The sequence below is a fragment of the Capricornis sumatraensis genome, chromosome 5 (assembly GCF_032405125.1).
Source record: "Capricornis sumatraensis isolate serow.1 chromosome 5, serow.2, whole genome shotgun sequence".
Lineage (NCBI taxonomy): Eukaryota > Metazoa > Chordata > Mammalia > Artiodactyla > Bovidae > Capricornis > Capricornis sumatraensis.
In genome coordinates this window covers 96,934,842-96,955,228 of record NC_091073.1, presented here as the reverse complement: position 1 = coordinate 96,955,228, position 20,387 = coordinate 96,934,842, and the positions used below count along the sequence as shown (strand labels likewise).

The following is a 20,387-nucleotide window of genomic DNA, read 5'->3' as shown; positions in this document are numbered from 1 at the left end:
TTTAGCTGTGCTTTGGAAAAAGAGGGGGTAAAAAAATCAGAGTTAATTAAATTGCCAGAAAATGTAATTTGTTCCTCCCCTACTTGACAACCCCATGAAAGACAAACAGACATCACTGTTACCAAGATGGGTAATTGGCCTCAGCTATAAGGTGGAGGTGAAGACCAGACCCTGGTAACAGGACACAGCTTTTGGATTGGCCTCCTGTGAGCATACAGTGAGCAGGTCTAAGACCACAGGATGTTGGGAGAGCAGCTAGGCACTACCCTGTGCCCAGGCTGAATGTGACCAGAACACAGAGCTCAAGCTTGAGGGGCAATCCTAGTTCCCCAAGTAGCTTGAGGGCAATCCAGCTAGGAAATCTGACCCCAACCGTCATCTCTCTTAGTAAACAAACCAATTTTGGGCTCTTCTGAAGCGTAGTTTTTGGCAGGAAAGCAGCTTTTCTGTGATTCACATGTCAGGATAAGCAACGGAAAATTCCAGGTGGGCCCGGTACCTGGCCTCCTCCCTTGCTGGCAGGCCTTCCCCTCCTGTGTGCGGCTCTCTGGACACTCTTGTCTAGTGAGAGTCTTCTTTACAGAACACAGAGGGTCTGGAAGACTTCCTCCTGACTTAGCTCCTTGTTCCTTTCTTACTAAAATAATGGAGTGTAGACAACACACCGGCTTGCCTCTTCTGTCTGCCTGTCACATACACCTAACGCCCTTTTATAGGCCAGCAATGTCATAGTCTCCAAGGTTACCTGTACTGCAAGGGGATGGACAGGTGCTGTGGCTGTTGTCTGGGAGGCATTGTAGAAGTGCAGGTGAGAGCAATGTGATCAGAGTGTGAAGAATGCAGGTCTATGAATTACTGTGTGAATGTGCCCAAGTGATCACCTTCTTCCAGCCTCAGTTCTCAACTACTGTGAACCCTACGGACTGGACAATATAACATCTAGGCCTCACAGATATAAAATGCTATAGGCGTCATTGCTATAAAATTCAGTATTCTGAAGGCTGTATGCTCAAGTCCTTGGAAGCGGAATGGGTCATGCTTATTTCTATTTATAATCCATTTTTTATTTTTGCACTCAATGCTCTATGGAGAAATGTAGATTTCTATTCTAAATTCTTCCTAACTAACAAAGGAAAAGTTCTATTTTAGGTTGTTTGACAGGGAAATGTTTTTAACTAGATTGAGTTTCCCATATTTTGTTTGCTCTGCCTTCTTCCATCTTTGCCTAAAAGAGAAGTTTCTAAAAAACCAGAAATGCTTTTGGTACTCTGGCAGAGCAGGAATGAGGCTGCCTTGGCTGAAGCAAGAAGATGGTGCCCATCTCGGGCCCCAGTGGAGCAGGACTATTTGCCATCTGCTGCACTCGCTGCCTCGTCTCCAAATTGGGCCTGTCCTGTAGTTTGCTGCAAATATTAGGAGCTGAGCCACTAGCACTTCCTACCCATGGCAAGTCTTGAACCCTCCATACATGGGCTGCCAAGAGCGTCTGAAAGCAGGAGGCCGCTTTCTAGCTTAGGAGAAAAACATGTGCGTTAAGTGGAACATCTTCCCCCTTCTTTGCTCCTCCCCAGCCGTTTTGAAAACTTTAGACGGAAAGGGAGGAAAGGAAGACCTGTCTGACCAAACCGAGGAAGGTGATGGAATTGTCTGTGCAGGCCAGGGTGGTTTATTAATGATCCACAGGAAAAGAACAATCGTCCTGCCGCAGTTTCGCCTGTAATTAACCAGCTTCATGGAGAGCTGGCTGCCCTCTCCGGGTCTGGCACCTGCTGACCGCAGAGCTACCTGACACAGAAGCACTGGGTTTCTAGCAAAATCCCCTCCATGGGAGAGGGGCATCCAAAATAGTGACTTTAACTCACTGGGCAGGCACTCAGGATGTGTGACCGTGGTGGCAATGCTCCTCTGCAGAAGCCTGGCCCTGTGCTCCGGCTGACACGAAAGAGTGTGAGTTGTCTGATGGCAACGCTGGCTTCACACCGCCCACGAAGTGCCCACCCAGGTAAGTGGATCCCTCTGCTGGGTGGTGGAGGTCACAGAGCAGGGGCAGCTCCAGACACCCAGTGGCCCAAACTCCACGGACTGGATGTTCTGGAACTGGCTCGTGCCGCAGAGGGGCTGAGAGGGCTTCTTGCCTGTGCAAGGCATGGTGGACAACAGATGCTCCTGTGTGAGGGTATGCGGTGTACAATCAACAAAATTCAAACCACCACACAGAAAGGGAAAAGATGCTGGGTGAGCCAAGCGCTGCCTCTGGAGTCAGGGCCAGCCTCCCTCTTAAAGGATTTAAAGACCCTGGGGCATCCCCCAGGTGGGTGATGTCGTAAGTATTTGGGGGTTGGGTGGGGTGGTCTCCATTACTTTCCCCAAGTGAGAGGTAGGTGTTCCCCCTGAAGGAGAACAGAACACACTAAAACAGCCAGTTGGCAGTTTTTTACTCCATATACTCAGTTTACACGCTGTAGAAAAATGGGCAGTCAAGGCAGGCTGTGCCCTTTGGAAGAACAAGGGGAGGAAACTGCTCGGTGAGGCAGCAACGTCCATCAGCTGTTGCCATGTTGTTCTCGCTGACAGTACAGCACACGTGGCCAATCCCTCAAAGCCAGAGTCTCTATCCCCACCCAGCTTTGGTTACAGGAGCCGAGCCCAGTGGTTCTCTCATTCCTGTTCCAGCAGTCCAGAAACAAGAGTGGCCCCAGCTGCAGACCAGCAAAGTAACAGGCAGAAGAAGAGGTCACTGGTGGCTTGGTAGGAAAGAGATCGCTCATGATAAATGAATTGGGACTGCCTGCCATTTTTCCTTGCCGCCACCTTAATCAATGAAGGAAAAGGTGAATTGCTATTGATCTCTTCAACACTTCCAACGATACTGTACAAATTACAGAAACACCAGGGGAGGGTGAAGGAGAGAGAGAAGAAGGACAGATGGAAGAAGTCTGGGCAGCGGGAGAAAGCAGGGCTTCCCGGGAGGTGGTCTTCCTGTCAAGGGGCGTAATGGGTGCTCGGGACACACACAAATGTGTCAACAAGGGCCCTGCCTCACCCCAGCAGCGCTGCCGGGGAGAGTGGCCTTGGGGCTCCCTCTACACCTCACACGCTTGGTAGGCCTCATCAGGGAACAGGAAGCCACACGGCTCCTCCTGACAGGAGGCCTCAAGTCTGTGAGTTGAGAGGTGCTGTGGATCCCAAGGTCTCATGAATTTCTGACGCTGCCATTCTCCAGTGGTGTCTGGCTAGGTTACCTCTGCAGCTGACTACAATTCGGAATGGGGAAGCAAGAATCAATGCTTCAAGAATAAACTCTGGCTTCAATGTACTAACTCCATGTCTGGGTCAACTGGCCAAAAAAAACCAAAAAAACAAAACTAGACAGGCAGCAGATAAAGTTGAAACCAGTCTGCATGTTACATAATGTTACATATGTTATCATACTTGATAATGACAAAAATGATGGCTTCTGGGGTTCAGGCCTGACCTTTGAAACACTCTGGGCTGAAAGATTTGTCAAAAAGATCAGAAGGCAAGAGGCTAGATCTGGATCCTGGGATTGTGTGCAGACGGGCTTGACGATGTTATTTATATGTGAAAAGTCTTTCCCCGTGAAGCAGAGAACAGGGTACGCTGGTATCACAGACAGGGATATCAACCCATAACAGGAAGACACACATGGACTGTCTGAGTCTCAGGACTTGGACCACCCAGCTGGCTTTAAGAAGAACTGAGAACACTTCAGTACTTGGGGACAGCTGCTGTCTAGGAAGCAGTGCTTACTGGAATCAAAGTCATGTCAAGAAAGGGGCAATGTAACAGACAGATGGCATGGCAGAGGGAAACGGGAAATTCTACCCAAGGGTGGCTCAATGAGGTCAAAGATGGTCAGACCTCAGGGTCAGGAACAACAGTCCTCTTCTTTCATCCACTGGGTCTAACTGTTCAGAGGCAGATGAAGGAAAAAACTGTATGATCAGAGGTCCCTCTCCAGGTCACAGAGTGGCCTCAGCTTGTGGGTGGTTATCTGTCATTGGGGGCCTGGCAATCCTTTTCTACATACATAGGAATAACTGGGGACTCCCCAGGAACCTCACCCCATGCCTTTCAGCATTCTCCAGGTGGAACAAGGTTAAGTGCTCCCATTCTGCAGATGGTGAAACCAAGGCTGGCAGGCAGTCACATGGCAAATACAGAGCAGAACCCAACCATAAAAAGCCATGCGTGAAAGCAGCAAGAGCCCTGCCGAGAGCTCTTGGCATGATTCTCCAGGGACAGTGACTCAGGCTGGGATTGTATAATTTCGAAATCAGTGACAACACAGTTCGCCAGTCTCCCCACCTTCCTCCCACAAATACCTGAAGGCCCACAACATAAAGCAAAATAGAATGCAAGTTACAAAGCTGCTGATGTGTTTAGAGTGGAAGTGCTGAGATTAGGAAGAGGAGGTGGTTAAGTGCACCCTGGGCGTTTACAAACGGCCACGTCTGCAGCCCTGTAAGCGGATGAAGGATGAGCCCTGGCCAACTCTGCCAGGCAGACAAGAGAGACAGCCGGCCCCACCCGCAGGAGTGAGAGCGGGGTTGTAAGGGGGCATGAAGATAAGAAACAACTATTTAGCAAACACCAGTATCCTCCTACAAGGCATCTTCCAACTCCGAAAGTGACCCTATTCTAAAATTACCAAGTGGCAAGTGGCCAGGCCAAAAATCCATATCCAATCAGTGGTAATGGACTATGTGTTGCATCTCCTCATGTAACGTTGCAGCACTGCTATAAAAACCCTGGGTCAGTAGTTTTAGACTGATTTAACTGGAGCAGCAATGGCCGCCCAGCGCTGCAAGCACTGGAGAGATTCTGAAGTGCAGTGGCCTATGGAAGGCTCTGGCGGGGAAGGACGGACCTGCCGGTCTCATTTGCATGATCTTCCACCTCTAGGTATACGTTCAGTGCCAAGATCCTTTTCTGGTAACTGTTACAAGGAAATCCATTGCATCAAGAGAAGGGAGAGGGAGAAGGGGAAGGCATTAGGCTAACCTGGAATGAAAAATGGCACAGTTTCACTGTGCAGCTTCACATTCACTTCTCATTCCTGGTTCAATGGACAGCTTTTGTTCTTGGTGCACTCAATGTCCCAAAGGACTTGTCGTGGGTCCTTTTCTTGTCCCTTTCAATCCTGGATAATGCCTGGATCTTTCTTCAGAGCTCCTGCCTGGCATTCCACTCTCTTCTAACCCTCCAACTTTACCCAGATCAAAGATAAACTCACGGCAGTCAGACGACTATGGTCATGGTAAGGTGATATGGAGCCAAAAAACACCACTGCTACATCAGAGCATAAGGAAGCATGGACCAGCCAGGCTCAAATAAGTCCTCCTGAAAGCCCTCATTTTCGAGTCCCAGTGACACTGGGAAATGAGTAAGGTCAGAGTCCAGTATAAGCAGAGAAAGCATGGCAGATCACTCTCCAAATACCCCAAGGCAGTTGGGGTGCATGGCACGGTTCCTCAAGCCACTGCTTCTTAGATGTCCATATGACATATGTGGAGCCCTAGCTTTCCCTGCCAGAGAAGGCAATGACAATCCACTCCAGTACTCTTGCCTGGCAAACCCCATGGATGGAGGAGCCTGGTAGGCTGCAGTCTGTGGGGTCGCTAAGAGTCAGGCACGACTTTCATTTTTCACTTTCATGCATTGGAGAAGGAAATGGCAGCCCACTCCAGTGTTCTTGCCTGGAGAATCCCAGGGATGGAGGAGCCTAGTGGGCTGCCGTCTATGGGGTCGCACAGAGTTGGACACGAATGAAGTGACTTAGCAGCAGCAGCAGGTTCCCCTGCTGGTGACAGGTGGCTTATCTTTGGTCCACAGTCAAGTTGAGAAGAGGCTCTGTTTGTAGGTTTAGGACTTCTGAGCATTAGTGTTTCCACTGCACACAATGCTGCCTGGAAGAAGTTGTTCTAATTTGCAGGAGGATGTGGAAGCAGTAGCAAAGAGACCCAGACTTTTCTTTATAGAAAAGAGACTGGCTGACCCCTGATTCTACTTAAATGCTCCCAACACACAGGCCTGTGTCCAGTCCATCCTGCCTGCCTTGGCTATGGTGGTTTGTCCTCAGTGAGGTTCCAATCCTAGATTTAGCTCAACTCGGTAAGAATTCTCGTGAACAATATAAAAGATGTCGTGAGCTGTTGGTCACTGAGAAATCTCCTATCTACCAGGGCACCAGTGCTGGGCACACTGCAAATATCCATTATATCCATGGTAACCCTATGGAGAGGTACCCAGAGAGGTAAGGGCTTAGGTTTAGTAGGATGGCTGCACTGCACAACCCCTCAGGCACCACTGGGGTTACTGAATTCTATTGAATACTGATACTGATAATAGAATCTATTACTCACCGAGACTGCCCAGGTTTTAGAGGCGCTAAGGATCATGTCCAAGGTTGTACAATAAATGGTGAAGCTGGAATGAGCACCCAGGTCTGACTCTGCACGTTACTAGCAGTCTTTGTTAAATGGCCAAGAAGGGAAAGATGTCCTTCAGTGTTCAGGAGATGGGTCTAAAGAATGAGCTTATCCTTGCTGAATATGTGAGACATGCTGTTCAGACCAGGTTAGGGGATCTCTGCTGTTAATTCTCAAGCTTGCTCATAATCTTATTTCATGCATCACCGCGTTTCATAACAGACCATTGGTCACTTTCATTTTCAAAATCCATTTAAGTTCAGCTGACCAGAAACGGTCACGGGTGGAGTGGCAAGTGGGAAGTTCATCACTAAAGCCAGGTTTGGAACCCGTAGGATCTCGTCCAGTCCTTGGCAATAGACACAGGGAGTGGGCGTGCTAAAGGCAAGAAGAGGGTGGTGTTGAGATTGGCTCATCCATCAGAGCAGTCAGGGCTATGCCCTGGGGGGAATCGCATGTGAAATGCTAGAACGTTAGTACCGATACTACCTGGAGAGCAAATGCAACCCACAAGCTGCTTCCTCTCTGTGGACAGTCCTGCTATTGTCTATGAGGAGACGGGCTTTAAAATGGCATCAGTTGAATCATATAATTCCAAGGAGAAATGATGAACATTCAGGCAGTGGGTGTGTCTGGGAATAGTTAGGACCATCAGAACAGGGAGGTGTGAGGCCTGAAGACCCCTGAACATGCCAGCTTGAAGGCTCACACTCAGGTCTACTTGGGCATGGCCCAAGGTGTCAGGGTCTGAGGTGAAGTTCTTCTGGAAACAGGGCAAATCTGCACAAGGCCATCTCTTGTGTGGAAAGTGAACACAACGTGCTGGTCAAGAGATATGAATGAAACAGAACTATTTCCCAAATGAGGCTTCCAGAGAGAAGTGGACAGACTTCATAGACGGGATTTCACCTGAAAAACGCTAATTCCAAGTCCCTTTTCTTTAGCCCTTTGTCATTAAGAATGTTACTCGCCCCCCTATCCCATGCCACCTTTTTTTTTTTTTTAAAAGAGAAATGCAACCAAAGCTTAGAAGCAGTGAACCCCCAGGATGATTGAAGAGGTAAGAGAAATCTAAATTAAAATAAATGTCACTCAGCTCACCAGCACTTTTCCCTCTCAGGAGCCCAGCAGTCTCTTACCTCCTGATAGCAACTCTCCATTTGTTCCAGGCCAGAGGCTCTCCATAGCTCTACAGAAGGCAGACCAGGAGGCTGAACGTGCCTGGCAATAGCTGTGTTCCACAGGGATGGCTCATAAAGAACATCATTTTATGTCAGGCAGGCAGATAGTATCAAATACCATAGGTGGCAGGGGTTCTGCTTAGCAAGGCTGTTTGAAGGATTTTCACGACCTTATGTTTGTAGTGATAATCTGTTAGTGAACCAGTAAATGCATTCTCCAGTGGCAATCACTGCCCACTATAACTCACTTCCAAGCCTCAATTTAGATAAGGTTCAAAGTAAGGACTATGGACTATTGCAGCAGAAAGATGCAAGAGGAAGTCATGTTTGAGCCTTTCACATCTTTACTCTGGGACTGATCTGGGTTCGACTAAAGATGGAAAGGAAAAACCAGTGCCAGGGACTGCCCTAGCATTGCCAAGGCTTCTATTTCTGGAGGAAACAATTTGTTAGGTCTACACCTCTAATTTTCTTGCACTGGAAGGAACAGTAAGAAAAACCCAACTAAAGTGGCAAAAAAAACCAGAGAAGTTTATCAAGGAAGAGTTCACCATAGTAAGGACCCGTTGTTATCCAGGGAAAGGAAGAGTCTCTCTACTGAAAAGGATTTTCTTCCCTGAGATACAATGGCATCCTTGAGAGCTTCCCACACACGCATATATATATCCCACATAGAGGCTATAAGGAGGCCGCATCTCTTGTGGACCTAACTTTTATTCTGCACCCCACCCCGCCATCCCAACAGCCAGCCTGGGATGCAAACACTAGCCTCTGGAGGTCAGTGAGGCCTATCAAACCTATACCAGTCAGGCCGTATGACATAATTACAGGTAATAGGATCTTGGCCAAGCCAATGAAGAATTAGGCCCAGCAGCTATTTCAGAAGAATGGATGCAATTCTATGCTTGACTAGCTGTGAAAGTTCCAGGCAGAAGAACAGGGAAACAGACAACAGCCAGCTGAGCCAGCAGCTTTGCTGAGAGGAATCCCACTGGAGCCAGCACACTGCTGGCTCCCGCCAGTGCACGCTGCCGAGTTTGCTTGGGGAAGGCAACTGGTGACTGGCTCCCAAGGAGTTTAAAAGCCGGTGGGGGGTGGGGGGTGGGGGGTGGGGGTGGAGGGAGAAAAGGGCAATGTGACATTCTTCATTATATTTAGCCTCACCTCTTTTATTTTGATGCCATTTTCATTGAATGGGACTAGAACGGGAATTGAGGGCCCTCCTCCTAGAGCTTTTAGAGATAATTTGGCAAGAGTCAGAGCCCATAAGTGAAGGGGCTGTAAGTGGGCAGCCTGGTATTCACATGGTGCTAACAGCCTATCCCTGAACAGAAATATGAACTTCAAAATAAACCCTTCACCTCAGTTAGCAGTTAGATCAACAAAAGCAGAGGATGGAAACCACCAGGGAGGGAAAGAGACAAGCAGCATCTCTTAGGAGAGTGGGGAAGGACATAATGCTTTCTATTTGAACACTGGAATTAAAAGCAAAACAAACAAAAAAAACACTCAAATACCATTATCTCATTACCCTATCTGTCAGACGGGGAGACCAAAGGAGGTCAGAGTCCCCTAGAAAGCACACAGTCAGGTCTGAGTAATGGACTTTTTCTATGAGAAGATCCTAAATTAGCAGCTGTATGTCCAACCTCAATACGCCAAAGACTTCCTCTCCACCGTACAAATGTTAAGCTTAGAGAGCTTTTCCGAAGAACCAGAAGAGACAAGAACAGGCCTTCTTCCCAGTCTCTAGAATTAGGTCACAGGGAATCAATGAGTTGATTTAATGAACATTTATCAGTTGAAATGCTCTCACACATGAGGCAAGATACAAGAACACAAAGGCAGAAAGCATGATTCTTGTCCTTGTGAAGAAGTGAAGTCGCTCAGTCGTGTCTGATTCTTTGCGACCCCTTGGACGGTAGACTACCAGGCTCCGCCATCCATGGGATTTTCCAGGCAAGAATACTGGAGTGGGCTGCCATTTCCTTCTCCTTCTGCCATTTCCTTTCCTTCTTGTCCTTGAGGAGCTAACAGTTTGGTGGGGAGACCAACATAGATCACTTGAACATCACTGGCCAGTATATGACAGATGTCTGTATGGACACAGCACTCTGGGGACTGAAGGAAAGCCATCTGCTCAGCCTGAGAGATCCAGGGAGCACTAAAGAGAGAGAAGGGGGTATATCTGGACGGACAGATGGGAATAAGAGAGCAAAAGAAGGGGGTGGTTGATATACTGGGTGGAGAGCTTAAGTTGACCTCACGGATGGGAGATATGGAATGAAATGTTACATATGGGGAATCATGAATTATAATGTCAGTTATGATGAGGTGCAGATTGAAACAAATAGTGGAGATACCTGAAGTTCAGAGGTTATCAAAGATACATGTAAACTAAGGAGATTAAATTGCATCCCAGAGGCAATGGGGAGTTACATTTTTATAAACGATGCATCTTTTGAGAAAGGTTAAAGATAGAAATATGGACATACGTGATCAAACTGATATGAAGCAAGGCAAGTCAGCGAGAAATTATACAAAAATTAAGGCCCACTAAGGCCAAACAAAGGATGAAGCAGGAATCAAGCAGCTAAACGATACAAGAACTATGACAAAAGGAGAGTCAGTAATTCCGGAAGGCATGGCCCCTCTGCAGTTGTGAGCCCCCAGAGTCAGACTCAGAGACTCTGACCACTCAACCAGTGTTGGACCTCCAGGCAGATCCTTTACAAATTTATTAGTTCCAGATATTTGAAGGCTGAGGAATATACAACACAGCTAAAAAGAATAACCACCTTATAATAGCAAAACTGGCAAAATTTGGGGAGAAAAAACACTCATCTGGGAATGCAGACATTTGAATTTTGGTTTTGATATTTGTCTTACAATAAGCTCTGTAAATAGAGGCAGTTCACTCTACATCTTAGTTTCTAGAATTGTAAATCTGGGGATAATATTTTTCTTATAGGTTTGCTGTGACATTAAAACAAAGTATTATATAAGAAAGTGCTTTTACACTAGAAAATGCTATATAAAATTGATCACTATTAAGACAGAAAATCTTTACTTGAGCCCCCATCAAAGAAAATAGCCTTAAATTAATTGAAAAAAAAAAAAAAGGAAAGACCCCTGGTGGGTGATGAACTGTCAAGAATGTGTGGGGGAGGTGAGAAAACACCTCAGCCCTCCAAATAGCCTTTAATGCCTTGGGGGATAACAGAGGTGTTTAGAAAGCTGGCCTTGCTGTCTTTGCTCTTTCCTGGGCAGTGGTAGAGATAATCTAGAATAGGGTGTCTTTGTATAAGTAAGTGCAACATTGCTGGATGGCTGGCTTGCTTTCCCAGCAGGTTATTCTTTCCGGCTCAGTGAGGGCTACCAAGGGGTAAGGCACTGATAAGAGCTGGAGAGCAGTGGGTATCCTCCACCCTGGTGGACTTCCTGTGGCTTGAACCATCCTCATCGTTTTGATCCAGAGAAGTAACGTGGCTACTGTTCCTTCCTACATTTGTCTCCTGGACAGGGAGGGGGCCTGCATGGACAGACGGGAAAAGAAGGGCGAGAGGGCAGGTACCAAGAACTTTGGGGAAAGACAGGGCATGAGGGAAAACACTATTTTGACCAGCGGTGAACTGCTTAGACTGGTTTACCCTTTTCAGACCAGACACAGTACATTTGGTGCTAAAAGAAAGGAGAAGGAACCACTTTCCTTTTAATGAAGTATTCTTTCCCAGACAAACCCCTCTGTAAATAAGACACCAATATTCAATGCCGAGCCCACGTTTATCTGAAACATAAATACTTGCTCTTCAAACAGCAACAGTTGCTTGCGATGCTTCTGTGTATTTTTCTATTTTTTTTTTTTTTAAAGCAGGGGTAGTGGGAGGGAGGGAATCCAGGTCTAAGCCCTGGCCACTGCAGCCTGCAGAATGAGCTCCCTATGGAGGACAGCCTCCCTGTGGATGCTGGCAGGAAAAAGGGAAATAGGTCAGGGCAGCAGCCGGAGCTTTCGGCTTACTCTCCAGCATGAGGATGTCATTTTCTAGGCAGCAGCAAAGGGCAATTTCGGAGAGCTCAGGACAAAGGGGTCATTCAGAAAGGCCTTGGAAATGATGCCCCCATCCCCCTGGGAACCGCCTTCCTACAGCCGGGAACTGTGAAGAGGGTTCAATTGTGGTGCTGATCTCCTTTAATAATACCTTCTGGTCCCCTCTCTAACAGTGTAGGTTCTCCTGCTGCAGCGGCGGCAGCAGCGGGTGAGTGAGTGAGAGCTAGCTCGCTGGCCTTCTGACACAAAGGTGTGGAGAGATTCCCCAATGACTGTTTAACTCACAGGAAGGGCCTCAGAAAGAAGAGGATGATCTGGGATTGCTGGATCAATGTTTTAGACAGCAATGCCAAGGCAGGAAAGAATCACGTACCCAGGACCACAAGATAACTGGAGTGTGAAAACCTTGGAGTTTGCACTTGTAAGCTGGTTGGTTATCTAATGCTCTCTCTCACCACTACTTCTGGGAAGATGCTAGCAATGGGCACAGTTCTCCATCTGGGAAATTACACCGGATCTTCCTGTCCTTGGCAACGTGGCAGGGAATTGCCTGAAAGAGGCAGCTGTATTTGGGGGGTGGGGGGTGCCTGGCAGAGGGGGCGTTACCAAGCACATGTCGTCCAGTGGGACACAATGATCTCATGTTGTGTGACCCAGAAGTGGTCCAGCATCAAAGGCAGGGGACATGAGAACAAATCCATTTTCAGGGCTACACTCAGCCATTTAAACCCAACCCAGCAAAACCTGTGTAGTACAGTCAGCACACATGTTTGATAAAAAGACAGATAGTAAATATTCTAGGCTTTGGGGACCATATATACTGTTGGAACCAGTCAACTTTGCTGTTATAACATGCAAGGACCCATAGACAGTATGTAAAAAGGTCAGTGTGGCTGTGTTTCAAAAAAGCTTTACTTACAAAACTGGCAGTGGGCAGGGCTTGCCCACCCCTGCTCTACACCAAATGAGTGAGGCTGGGAAGAACAGCTGAAGTCCTTTGAGAGTTCCTGGGCTGCTGTGGCCTTCCAGGTCACAAAGAAAACCAGGTAACAACATGGTGTCTAGCCTACAGTTAATGCCCTGAAGCTGGCAGCACCACCAGGACACCCAGACCATTGACCTGAACAGTCCCGCCAGGCTCCCGACTCAGGGAAAGGAACAAATGCCAAGAGGAACCAATGGCTGAGGAGAAGGGCCATGAAGAAAGATGGAAAAAAAGAAGAAAGGCAACGAGAGATGGCAGGGAGACACTCAGGAAAATGAGCTGTGTGATGGCGAAAAATGCCAGGCACTCTCTCCTGACGAGCGTCATTGTAAAAACACATTTTGGCAAACCAGGGCGTTCAGGTCTCAAGATAATGGGGGCTGGCTGAAATGAGAGGGGTCTTGTGTGCGACAGTGCAGGCTCCACAAGAGGATATGGGATGCAAAAACTGCAAGTCTGTCTCCACCCGAAACTGGGAAAGAGACAGGCAGCACTTCCTGCCCCATCAACCCAAAGGTAAGACAGTGCATCTCATAAGTAAGGAGACAGTTTTCAGGGCAAGGTGCCCCATACTTGAGCTTTCTGTCTGCTCCCTGCTAGGGTGTTTATTACACAGTCTCTCCCCTGCTTCACATCCTTCTCAAGGCAGTCTCTGGGTTCCTGAGTCCAGCTCGATGGCCATGCCTCCCTCTGTGGGGTCACACATGAGGCCCAGGAGGTGCTGTGAAATCAACGTAAGACCCGAGTGCTGCTCCTTTCTGAGATCAGACTTGTAGTGACTGGGGAAGGTAGGCAAGGGCTGGAGGGCTGCTGGCCCAAATTAAAATAATAGAACATATATATATATAAATAAAGGGGATGTGGTAGGGTCAAGGACAATCGCATCACCACACCTGTTTTACTGAGCTAAACGTGATTACCAAGGGAACAGGCAGGAGGTGAGAGAACCCATTCGCCTGCGGCCATCACAGCAGCAGTTTGGCCCCTGAAGAGTTCCTGGAATGAAGTCTTCAGTGGACACTGCCTTGAAGGTGAGAGTTACGTGCAGTGCACGTCTGTGGTCCCATGCTCAGCCACCCAGGCAACCACATGGCCCTTCTCCTAAGGGTGGGAAGGACCTCTACACTTGAGGACCAATCCGGTGGGCTTTTCTACATTCTTGTGGGGTAAGGGGAAGATGGCAAAGAGAAACTCTCCCCAGGACAACTCCTGAAATAAAAACGAGGATACTATACAGGCAAAAGTTAGTGAACAAACCTATAACAAAACAAAAACCCCTCTTCATTCCTATGCCGTTCAGAAAGGAGTTTTCATATACTATGAAGGAAACTGCCCAGAATAGGCTGTAACTGGTTCCTTTAGTCAGAATCCCAAGTCATCCTCTGTTTAGGCCATACTTGTCTTTCCTCTGCATAAAGACCTTTCAAACCCGTCAGCCCGACGATCATCCAAGCGGCTAAGAAAATGTGGAAAGGCTCTCTGTCGAGAATCCCCAACTTACAGCTATGAAAGATTGGGACACTCCAACTAAGAAAGATCAATATCAACCGTGGATAAGACTGAGGATGCCAGGGGCACCAAAGAAGATGGGGAAAATGCTTTAGCTTTTTCAACAATCAAATATCAGCAAGTACACAGACAAAGGTAAGGTGATAATAACCATGAGACAGCAGAAGAGCTTTGGGCCACTCACTCCTTTCAGTGGTCAGTATTCTCTTTGACCCCCCTGTGTTTTTGGATATCACCAGCGGGCCAGAAACATGATCAGGAAGAAAAGTGGCTAGGGAAACAAGAGTTGAAAAAGAAAAGGGAAAGCACCTTTAGAAGATGTGAAACAACAGGAAGAGGATACTGGTGAGAAATGAACAGAACCATGACTAAGAGAGTAAGTGATGAGGATGTTACCAACAAATGTCTCAGGCAGCCCAGGGAGCGGACTTCCTTCCCCATCTAAAGCATAACCAACCAACCAACCTTTGTTCCTGCTCCCTATGTGAAGTCTTCAAGTCATGACCTTGAGTGGACTCACCTGCTTATTCCAACATGAAACAGTTCTGCAGTTCCTTATTCAAAGGGGATATTGCAGGAGGGAAATTCCAAAATATCCACCCCTGTAACTCAATTCCTATAGGGTCAAAAATGTCAATAGCTACTGACAACAGGAGCGTCTGGATTCTGGAAACACTTCTCTGGCGTGCGGGGAGTGGGGTATCTTTAATTGATAACAATTCAGCCCGCACTGTGCAGTTGCAAGACAGTAGGGAAAGACACTTTGCATACCAACATAAGGACTGCTTCTTCACGAACAAATGCATCTGACCACACATGAAATAGAGGGCAATGTGATACTGATGAGACAATTAAGGAGGTTAAGCACCCACCCTTAATATATTCACTGACATTTCAAATCAATATGAGAGCTGTGAAAGCTTATAAACAGGTATTTGTACCACTTAACATCCCAAAGAAGCCCACACTATTGCTCCCAAGAATCTACAAAGATCCACGAGCAAGATAACCTCTAAGATCCCCATAATCTTTTTCACTATGTTATGAAATATGATATTGCATTAAAGCAGGAGGTACCCTGTGGATTTGATTATTAAAAAAAAATAAATAAATAAAGGAAAAAGGCAGATCTAAAACCCTAAGCCTGAGTCCAGCACACTTCCCACTGTCCTTTTCTGTGTCCCGCCTAGAAGAATGAGTGACAGGCATACTCCTGGAAAGAAGATGGATCTGTTGACTATGACTTGATAGAAATTAGCAGGTAGATGGGTACCATGGCAGCTGAGCAGCCTCACTCCTGCCTGCAAGAGCCAGCCCAACAGGCAGAAACAGAAATACAATTAAATTAAGTCAGAAAACCCGCTACAGAAAATGCAATTACTCAAAGATACAAATAAATGTTCAAAGAAAATTGGCCCCTGACAGGGTTAGTCAAGCTTCTAAATCCAGCTGGAGGCAGGCAGCTCTGGGCTGATTCACCAAGGAGGAGACCGCAAAGCAGAAGGCTCACTGCTTCAGCATCCTGGCTGGGCCAGCCGGCGTTCACCCCGCATCCCAGGACACCCAGGGTGAGGAGCAATTGGTGGGTGGCTGGTCAATGAAGCAGGTCTCCAGGAACAGGATGTGGGCAGACACGGAATCGATCATGGACATGGAAGGCGGAGCGCCAGGGAAAGGGGCAGACGGATCTCCGACATTGCAGGAAAACACCAGACCGAGTGAGCCCCGCTCCCTCCACCCTCCTCATCCAAGAAGCAACTGGAAGACGTCCTACCTCTCGCTGCAGCACCAGCTCCTTGGTGAAAAGTGTTGCCTCCTCACTGAATGGCTCCCCTTCCTGCACCAAGCCTGGGAGGTTCCGGGCTCCTCTGGGGCATTCGATACCTGTGTCAGGAGAAAGGAAGAATTTGTGATGAAAAGGGGCCCATGAGGTCTGGTGTTTAGCAAGAATGGTCCCCTGACTCTGGGAGCCAGATAGGTGCTAGATGATAATGCAGGACGGACAGGTAAGTGGTAGGAGGGGCGGTGTTCAGTTCACCTGAGGTGGGGAAACGACCACTATCAGGGCAGCAACAGTGGAGAGGGGGATCTTGGTCACAGAGTCTGGAAATTATTAAGATCGCCAGGGGAGTTCCAAGTAAGATATTCAGGAAACACCCCCTACTCCACCAGGATGTGGGATGAATCCTTGTAGACTCCTCACTCTGTAAGGGCCTATAGTCTCGCTGCTTCAACCATCACTTACACAAATGGCTCTCTCACCTAAATTACACTGATATCCCCAGCCATTCTGCCTCCTGAGAGCCGTTCTGGCTGATGCCTAGACATTTCCTCTTTACTATCTGACTTGCACGTCCAATTCAAAAGTGTTAACTTGGTGTCATTTTCCTCTTCAAATAAGCCTCCCCCTCTGTCCTCTGGCTATATTTGGGACAACAGCACCATCAGTATTTCATTCAGAATGGGAGACAGAAAAAAAAAAAAACCAGAATCTTGATGAAATATTAGGTGTCTGAAGCCAGACAGACCTGGATTCACATCCTTGCTGTCATTTATTAGATCTGTGATCATAGTCCAGTGACTGAGCCCACTCAAAGCCTCAGTTGTCCTATTTGTAAAACCTACTTCACGTGGCTGTTGGTGGAATTAGGGAAGATTATTACGACAAATATTTAGTAACATGCCTGACACATGGAAAGGTTCAGTACATTTTAGCTATTATTATTGTATTATCAATGACACAATTACCCATGCTCAAAATCTCAGTCATCTTTCATTCTACAAAGTAGCTTGCAAGATTCTTGAGGACAGAATCTCACCCTTCACACACCTGTGTACTCAAGGACAGCACTGTATACAATATGGGTGCTCACTAACCAAAGCAGACTGCGTTTTCTTTCTCTTTGTTTCAATCATTGATGTTGCAGGTTTTTATCACTGATGGTGCGCACCTGTGACAGGCCACGAACTCTGTCACATTTTGATGTCTGAATTAGATTTCCCCCAAATTCAAACCGCAGCTGTAATTATGAAGCCAAAAACGTGACCTAGGTTAGAGACCTAGGAAAGGAAAATAATCAAGATATGGGGGGGGCGGGATGCACTTAGTGCCCATATCTAAACCACTGCTGGCCTCTCCTGCGCAATAGGCAGTTCTGCTGGGAGGTGTGACCTCTTATTTATAAACAGCCTCAGGGACAGTGACAGCCGATCTGGCTCGGGGAGGTGGCGTAGGGTGGACACCTGCTGGGAGTCTTTGGGAGAACAGGGGCCACCGCTGCTGGGACAGACGGTACACCCCTTACGGATGAAGCCAGGTGGCTGCGCGTGTTTCTGGCCGCAGCACAGATTCAAGGTCAAGGAGCTCAGAGGAAAGGTAATAGTTTATACCCCAGGTTTTCAGAAGCTCAAGAACAGCGCTTTCTCTCCAAGCCTCCAGGCCTCAGCAAAGGAACACATGACGTCAAACAGAACTCTGGACGGGGAGCACAGCACCAGGAGAGGAACCACGGCAGGGGAGCACCTGGAGCTGGCGCCAGGACCATTCCCCCACTCAGGCGGAGATAGGACGGGGAAGGTCTTGCCCGAGTGCCACCTGCGCAGAAGGCCACCAGGGCTGCCTCTCTCCCTTCCTGTACCTTAGTGCCAGGCTGTAAGGGACAAGTGGAACTGGTTTTTTGAAAAAGACATCAATAAACTCATGGGACCAAAAAGCCTAAGATTCACTTTGAGAGGAGATGAGGGCTCCAGAAAAATGAAAACTAGCCCATCCATGACTTTCACAATGTTATCAGCTAAAAACCCTTTCCATTTTATATGTGTAAACTAAGCAAACGTTATAATTATCAGAGGAAAATAAACCATTCTATTCTGGCCACATAACCACAGGTAAAACACTGTTGCTCAAACAAGAGTACTGCAAAAACAAGCATTCAGTTTGTTTGTGACTCTTGGATGGGACGTGACTCGGGTGCTGTGGGTGAGGCTGCGGAAGGACACAGAGTCACTCTAGGTGACCAGATGTCCCCACTCTCTTCCTGTCCCTGCCTGGGTATTCTGAAGTCTCAAGGGAGCACCACACCCCGCCAGCCCTCTCTGAATCCTGGGAGATCACCAAGTGACTAACTGGAGAGGCAGGATGGCCCACTGAGCCTGGGGAGGCAAACAAGTCAAGCTGAAATGGATTCAGGTTAGCTTCCTGGCGAGACTCTTGGGCCTGTGGTGAGCAAACCTTAGCCATTGCATGTGGACTCACAGGCTAAGGCGGGCCTAAGTCCTGCTGCCCCTCCACCTGCCAGGAGCTGGGTTCCAGCTCTTCAACGGGAGAAAGCTGAACCAGGCTGTCTCCTTGCCCTTCAAATGGGAAAAGTAAACACATCCCAGCACATCAATTCCCATCAGGCCGACAGGTAAGAGAAAGGAAAGTTGCCTGAGAACAAGAATATCATCGCTGCCTTTATCATTCACTCTCCCCTTTCTCCCGGGCTGACTCATCCCTCTCTCTGACCTGCCTCTTCTGAAGTTAACCCCTTCTGAGGCAAAACCTGTCTCAACGTCGCATCTCAGGTCTGGGTCAGGATGGCTTAGCCGACGCTAATTACTAGGACAGAGAGAGGTTCTATCCAGTGGGAGCAGGTGCCAAACACTGAAAACCAGGTGAATCCAGGTATAAGTTCTAGGAGAGTAAAGGTAGCAGGGGGGATGAGCATTTACTGAGCATCCATGACTATCTATGAACTGATGTGTGGCCCCAAGTCACCAAGTAGCCAATCTGAACCCTAGATTGTCAGACGCTAAAGCTACTGAGAAAAAGCCCAGCTTCTGGAGTCAAGGACTGCTCTCGCCAGACAGTGTTGGACAAGGGAGGAGTGCAGGACTGGGGGACTCCATTTTGTGTCAGGCAGGTGAGGGCAAGAACAGCTGGAGCTGACATGTGTGGCAGACATGCCCCCACGGCACTGGGGTCCTCATGAGAGCAGAGGTGGGGGGATCCCTAGATATAATGGGGGCCCCAGGCTGGATCGTAAAACAGGGAGTGGGTGAGTGAGGTGGAATCTATTACCAGACCAGGGCTCACAGCTGGGGCTAGGAAAGTAGGAAGGGCTTTTACATCACTGACTGTCTGAGTGTTAGAAACCTGATGAGCCAAGCTACTTCTGTAGACGGACTGAGCAGATGAGTGTTTTTCAAACTTTTATCATGTATTATGATTCCCTCCCCCCACTCACATATGGGGATGTACATATATACAGCAGTTTCTACAAAAGAGTGGTCAGTTGTGACTACACGTGATACTGTCTCCCTTCTCTATTTCATTAATGAAAACAGCATATAGTTACGACACTGAATTAACTGAAAACCTTGGGGGGAGGGGGAGGAGCTGCAAGGTCTAGGGCTTGGGGAAGACTGAGGTGTGAAGACAGAAGGCTGGGTGGCCTGACGGCTCTCTTTGAGAGGTCAAAGGCCACACCAAGTGCTTACATACCAGCTTTGGGACTTGGCTTTTGTGTCCCAAGGGATCAAGGACAGGACGAGAAATATGCAGCCCACTAACAGGGAGTTAAGTCAAACAAGGTAACGTCATAAGGTAGGAGAGACAAGACGTAGCAGCTGAAGGCAGGGGGAGGACACGTGCAGCCAGCGAGGGGAGTCCTGCTACGCCCTTCCCTCCTGAGAGCCTGGCCAGCAGGGAAGCCCGTCTGCACTGTACCTCCGACTCAAATGCCCCTCGGTGCCGGGCTGGCGTGCTGCTTTGTTACTGATGCAACAGACTTAGAGAAGGTTAAAGAAAACACATCACAGGAATGAAGGCCGGGTTCTCTGACAGCGACCTGGAGGCTGCAGTGGCCAAGCTGGGCCAGCCCACATGCTGCAAAGGTGAGCAGCCCAGATGGTGAGAAGGAAGCGTGTGTCACTGGGTTCCAGAAGCCCTCGGTAGGCAGGCCAGGCAGAGCTGCAATTCTGGTTGGGGCTCAATCGCCACTATCTGCTGTCTTTCCCACTAAGGCCCGGGGCCGCCCTGCCTGCTCACGAGGACACAGTTAATTCTGCTGAGCTTCCAACGCCACACGTGCAGGTCAGCCACGAATACTGAGGTGTGAAGACAGAAGGCTGGGTGGCCTGACGGCCCTCTTTGAGAGGTCAAAGGCCACACCAAGTGCTTACATACCAGCTTTGGGACTTGGCTTTTGTGTCCCAAGGGATCAAGGACA

General features: G+C 48.2%; 1 protein-coding gene across 1 annotated transcript in view; it reads right to left on the bottom strand.

Moving 5' to 3' along the window:
* SND1 (staphylococcal nuclease and tudor domain containing 1) overlaps positions 1–20,387 on the bottom strand; it is a 422,890-nt gene that overhangs the window by 84,562 nt on the left and 317,941 nt on the right. Inside the window, exon 16 of the mRNA XM_068972577.1 lies at positions 15,950–16,059. Coding sequence (XP_068828678.1) covers positions 15,950–16,059 — 110 coding nt within the window. The remainder of the gene's footprint in view (positions 1–15,949; positions 16,060–20,387) is intronic.